Source organism: Arabidopsis lyrata (genome assembly GCF_000004255.2).
Source record: "Arabidopsis lyrata subsp. lyrata unplaced genomic scaffold ARALYscaffold_7, whole genome shotgun sequence".
In the NCBI taxonomy this organism is placed as follows: domain Eukaryota; kingdom Viridiplantae; phylum Streptophyta; class Magnoliopsida; order Brassicales; family Brassicaceae; genus Arabidopsis; species Arabidopsis lyrata.
Window position 1 is genome coordinate 20,013,930 of NW_003302549.1, and position 6,205 is coordinate 20,020,134.

Below are 6,205 nucleotides of genomic sequence, written 5' to 3' on the forward strand. Positions count from 1 at the left end.
AGAGAGGTTATCTCAGTAATGGAACATGAAGTTGTGGAAACACTTTGTATGTTTGAAAGGTTTTTTCCTCCCAGCTTCTTTGATATCATGGTACACTTGACAGTACATCTAGGAAGAGAAGCAAGACTTGGAGGACCAGTCCATTTTAGATGGATGTATCCATTTGAGAGGTATACATTATTTGAATTGTTGTTTTGACATTTCAATAATCAAGTGCTTGTCTGCATTCTGATATCTTTTATTTTTGACTTTTAAGGTACATGAAAGTTCTAAAAGACTTTGTAAGAAATCCAGCAAGACCAGAGGGTTGTATTGCAGAGTCATATCTTGCTGAAGAATGTGTGCAGTTCTGTAGTGATTTCTTGAAGAAGACAACAAGTGTAGAAGAAAAACAAGAGAGAAATACAGAGTATGAGAACAGTTCTATACTAGAAGGTCGTCCTTTATCTGCAGGAACTGCAATTACTCTTACTGAGATGGAAAAGAACATAGCCCATCTTGCTGTCATTCAAAATATGGCTGCATTGGATCCTTTTGTTGAGTAAGTTCTGTTTATATTAACTACTACTTGTGTCAATATAGCAATCTGGTAACTTATGTTTTTTTAATCCTCTTTTGCAAGCATGCACTTGGAACATCTACAAGACACTAATCCAAGGTGTAGACGTGATGCATCAATGTTATGGTCTATGCATGCTAAGAACTATGCATCATGGTTAAAGGAAAAGGCAAGCTATTTCACTGTCTTTTGTATATATTTAGTCTGATTCATATAAATATAAGTCACTGACACTAATTTATGCATCTTGCTAGATACCCATTTCTTCATCTGGACATGAAGATACAATTAAATGGCTGGCATATGGTCCACGGTGTAGTGCAAGGTCATACACTGGTTATATAGTGAATGGGCAACGTTTTCACACAAGCTCACTTGAAAGGAAAAGTCAGAATAGTGGAGTCTATTATGAGGCTACAGCTATGTGTAGATCTAGTGCTAAAGATACATCACAGGTGGTTGATTTGGTATCTTACTACGGCAGAATCATTGACATCATCTTGCTAGACTATAATGTCTTCTATGTTCCTCTGTTCCGGTGTCAATGGGCAGTGAGAGGTAATGGAGTTAAAGTGGAAGATGGGTTCACACTTGTTAACTTAAATCAGAGTCAAGTCAGTTTTTTACGGGATCCTTACATACTAGCATCTCAGGCAAAACAAGTCTTTTATTCAAGGGAAGATGATTCCTCCAGTTGGTATGTTGTCATGAGAGGTTCTACAAGAAGATATAGCAAAGAAGATGTTCAGGATGGAAATGCAGATATTGGTCCATTGCCAGCAACTGTTGACATGGATATTGACATAGATGATGCAGAAACTGCTAGAACTGATTGTGAAGGAATATATGTGCCAAATGTAGCGTTTTTAAAAATCTTTGTTCTTGTTTTGGTGTCTGTTTATGTGGTGTCTGTTATCTCATAGTATGTGTAAGGTAAGATTATCATATTTTACTTATTTGTTTACTGGTCATGCAGGAGACTTAATTAAATGGGCAGACCAAAGAAGAAGGGAGGGAAACAATCAAGTAAGAAGAAGGGTACAACAAAGGATGATGAGCTAGAGTATATTGGTACTGTTGAGCCTGAGATTCAGGAACAAGAACAGCAGACTGCAGAAGAACCACAGACCAGTAAGCAAGTGGAGCAACCTGTTCAAGTATCTCAGACGGAAGGGATAGTACCAGCTGATAAAGATGGAGAAGAGGATGACCCTGCAGGTGAGCTTGAGTTATCTGAAGACCAGGAGCCTAAGCGTAAGAAACATAGGGGACCAACCAAGATGAAAAACATTGAAAGTGGAGATCCATCTGAGGTGACTAGGCTGAAGGTGTGGGTCAAGTCGCGTACCAAAAAGGATGGCACGCCAGTGAATACTAATGCAGCCGAAAAGATTGTATGTCCCAAGATTGTTTTAACATGATTTTGTTTTCCTTTAGTAACAAGTGTCATTGATTTGCAGATGAAAGCAGCTGAGCTTGTTGGAAGTGATGCTCCAACAACCACAACAAATCCAGAAGAAGATCACCTCTGTCAACTTTTAGGACCCGACAATCCTGGTAGGCTGCGGGCAATGGGTAGAGGCATGAGTAAGACCAAATTAGCTTGTTTTCAAGTGAAGACCAAGGTTATGACTGACATGGAAGAGAAGCAGGTTCAGTTACTGAAGAAGGTGAATGAATTGGAGGAGGAACTTAGCAAAATGAAGAAGCAGGTTAACTACTTACACAATTAATGATCCAAGCAGCTAAGATTATATATATGAGAACTGACATTATTCTTTTATGTTATAGAGACAAGAACCATAAATAGGTGAAAACTCAGCTGCCAGAGTAAGTAATTTATATCAGATCCATGAATCCTTCTTACTATTGTTATTTCTGACTTAAATTTCTATTTTGTAGAGTGTAAACAAAAGATCACACCCTAAGTGTGTATTGGTTGATTGGTCTGGTAGTGATGAAAACGTTGGTGAGGGGCGTATTCTATCTTCTGATCCTGATGACTTAGTGAATGACTGTCGTCTAGGCCCTACAGATCTTAAAGTGTTGGTTGAAACTGCTACTAAAGCAGATGCATTCCTCTGGAGACCAGCAACTAAGATGTTTACTATTCAGGAAGCTGTTGGACAGATTATTGCATGGCCAGCCTCTAAGTGTGTTCTTTTGGACAAAGAGCTCCAAATAGAAGACATTGCGCCTTTGGTAAACTTTATATTGATACACTATATTACTGAGCCTGTTTATGAGTTGGTATTTGATGAGTTATTTTCAAAATGTTTTTGACAGGGCCTAAGAGCAAACTCTATGAATAAATGTAAACTGCTGGATTTGTCTGATGATGATGTGATTGTTGCTGAGGGTCGTTGGCAGACACAAGAAGAAACTGCATTGGTTAATGGACTACCTCTTGGACCAAAGGCAGTAAAAGTATTTGTGGATTCAGTGCTTCAACCAGAAACATTCATATGGAGGCCTACAATTGATATGGCATACCTTGAGGACTGTTTGATGGCTTTTGTTTCATGGCCGGTCAATAAAGTTAGCTTTGAGACTCAGTCTCCTAGACAGCATTCTGCATCAACTGATATACCTTCAGGATCTAAATCTGCAGTTGGGACAAAATCTGCGGAGACAAGTGATAAACCAGCGTCTAATGCCTCTAAATCTTCAGGATCAGGTTCTGAATCTCCTATTGAGACTGAAACACGCCCAAGCTCTCCAGTAAGGAAAACTATACCAGATTCACAGTCTCCTATCCGGAAATCACAGGTATTTCTATTTTATTTTGGTCTGATTACTTCTGTCAATCTTCTGACCTTTTGTTTTATGTTGTAAACATGGCAGCGTATCATGCAAAATGGTTCAAAGGAGAATAAGAGATGCAAGTTGATGGACATTACCGGAAAGAGTCGAGTAGTTGCTGAAGGACGATGGGCAACAAATGATCCAAACCAGAAGGTTCACTTTGTTCCTTTGGGTACTAATGCTGTTAAAGTGTGGGTAGATATTGTCAAAGTTAGCGATGCAGAAGTTTGGAGGAAATCAGATGAAATAGAGATTATGGAAGATGCCCTTGGGACAGTTATTGCATGGGCTGAGGACAAAGTGATCATGGCCTGAGGTTTGGTTTGTGAAACTTCTTTGGAAGACTTGTTTTCAGACTTTTAGTTGGTTGGTTTTGGATCTTAAGGAGATCATTGACAGGATCTTTGGAAAACTTGTTAGCTTGTTATGTGAAACATGTCTTGTGAATTGTATCTTGGATTTGAAGTTATTAATGATGTATTTGGGGATTTTAAAACAGGTGTGTCATAAAAAAAAGAAATCAGTGACATGAAAACAAATATAATAGCATTTAAAAACCTGCTACGAAATATATTGGTTTTTAAAATGTAAGATTTAAAAAATGCTATGTTAGAGTCATCTACTGTAGCGCAATATATGAGTAATTACTAATTTTTTATCTTATATATAAACGCTATAAGATAATATCTCATAGCATAAATATTTCTTATAAAAACATAAACTAAACCGTTTTAATATAGCTATCGTAGAGACCCCTATCATAGCATGGATAATGAGTAATTGCAAAATTTCAAACAAATAAATACGCTTGAACACACAGCGTTGCCCTACTGCTATAATAGAAGTCTTTAACATAGCATTTGTATTTAACGCTATCTTATGTGGGGTACTTACGATAACAGGGGCATAAAATAGCGTTTATGAAAATGCTATTAATGACAAAACATAGCGTTTCTCTCGTGCTAAGAATGTGGATTTTTCTTGTAGTGGTTCTTCTTCCTCTGCAAGCTTAACGTTCTCCCATGGCTAATGGAAATCAACAAGCTCCCACTTTGCCGAATCTGTTCCAAAACCCTTAATCTTGCAAACAAAAGTAGGATTTTCTACATATTGATCTTTCCAAACGACGAAATTGAATGAAAGAAAAAGATGAATAAATCTTCAAAGAAAATTACGAATCGGAATAGAAATTTAGGTTACAAATTATTATCAACAGTTGGACCGGTAAAAAAGAGGTAATTTAAATTACCTTGGCCGCTGCCCGAAGTGACGTGTGAACAATCCAGTTCGTCGATCGCTAATCAAACGAACTCTAAGTCAAATCTGCAAACTAAGTACCAATTCGAACCCCGGTGGTAACATAACCACATAGGAAACACAACCACATAGGAAAGTATTGATTGGTGCTATGAAGTCTAATTTAATTATACTTATCCCTAAAAACAAAACCGAACGGTTCCGGTTTAAACCGGTACGCTAAATAATTTCACATCATCAGTGTGTTATCATAATTAATTTATTTGGTTCGGTTCCTTTTTTTTTTTGTTCAACAAGAGTCCGATGTTCGTTCTTGTCTTCAGCTTCCAGATCTCTGTTTCCTGGAGTAAAGATTCAATCCCCATAAGATTGAATTTTAGGGGTTCTCTAAAGATTCAAGTTTTCGGTGTTCGATGAAAGTCCTAATTCAGATTTGCGCTTTCTTTAGTCATCATTCAATTCAAAGAGTCTCTTCAATTTAGACATTTAACACAACAGATAGAGAAAATCCATCGAAAAAGTTACAATAAATTTACTAGTGGAGAGTAGTTTCTTCACCTGGTTTTAACCTTATAAACTCGGCTGTGCCAAATTGAATGCAAAATCATATGAAATAGATCGAACTTCACCGGTTTCTTGTGCCACAGGAAATGTTGCTGCACAGCTTTAACCCTTGCTTGCATGACAATATATCTCTCTTCGGATATCGATAGCAGAATGTTTCTCAGATTCGCTATTTCTTTCTCCTCAACAAACACTGCAAATTCCTCCCAGTTCAAAATCTCGAAAAAGGGAGGCACGTAGTTGTCAGCTATGATAACCGGAACACATTCATTAATGATAGCCTCGACAACCCTAGGGGTGTGGACTTCATAACCCCTCGCACATATGCAGTACCTGTTGAGATATTGAAATGGGAGTTAAACTTCTCACAACCAAAACCGTTCAATAGGCATTTTTGTATAGGTGAGCAATATGGTTTACGGTTTGGATTTTTCAGTTTCCTTGATCTTACTTGCTGCTCTTCATGTATTCTCGGTATTGTGTCTTGCTTTCGGGGTCACGAGGCATTGGACCGACAATCTTCATGTCAGGTTCTTTATTCTCCCAAAGCTTCACTAGGATCGGACGGAGATATCCGTGCATGCTGCCAGCAAAGAATGCAAGAATCTTCCTTTTGGATGGAGTTTTTCCACCGAGGTACTCAAGAGGGGACTCGGCAGAGCGTATATATGTGACTGGTAAAGCTGTATCGGTCCCAATTCTGAAGCCTTGGGCAACATTTGAGTTGCAAAGTGCTCGAACACTGTTCTTCATGGTTTTTTTGGTTAGTTTGTTGCCCTGCGAGTAACATACAAACAGCTTATTAATCAATTTCATATATCAAAACTTTACTCAAATCTAACATTAAAGAGTTTATATGACTCTTATTGATATATCAGACAAAAGAAAGAAAGAAAGAAAGAAAATGATAGTACCCAATCATGGCAAGCGACAATAAAATGATCGGCTCCACCAGTTCGGTTCCAGAACTTATACTTTCCTGCTATCAAATCGACATATTCCTTCAAATGGTCTGCAAAG

General features: G+C 37.9%; 2 protein-coding genes across 2 annotated transcripts in view; one reads left to right on the forward strand and one right to left on the reverse strand.

Annotated features, from left to right (window-relative positions):
• Positions 1-787, forward strand: LOC110226690. The gene is made up of 3 exons (XM_021019145.1): positions 1-170; positions 257-541; positions 623-787. Exons 1-3 carry the CDS (start codon positions 19-21, stop codon positions 765-767), a joined length of 582 nt encoding a protein of 193 aa, XP_020874804.1. The 5' UTR covers positions 1-18; the 3' UTR covers positions 768-787.
• A 4,266-nt stretch (positions 788-5,053) lies between these two features.
• LOC9304578 (probable glycosyltransferase At3g07620) overlaps positions 5,054-6,205 on the reverse strand; it is a 2,627-nt gene continuing 1,475 nt past the window's right edge. The window contains exons 4-6 of the mRNA XM_021019146.1: positions 6,100-6,205; positions 5,637-5,962; positions 5,054-5,518 (exon numbers count right to left, since the gene is read on the reverse strand). Coding sequence (XP_020874805.1) covers positions 5,176-5,518; positions 5,637-5,962; positions 6,100-6,205 — 775 coding nt within the window. The 3' untranslated portion in view covers positions 5,054-5,175. The remainder of the gene's footprint in view (positions 5,519-5,636; positions 5,963-6,099) is intronic.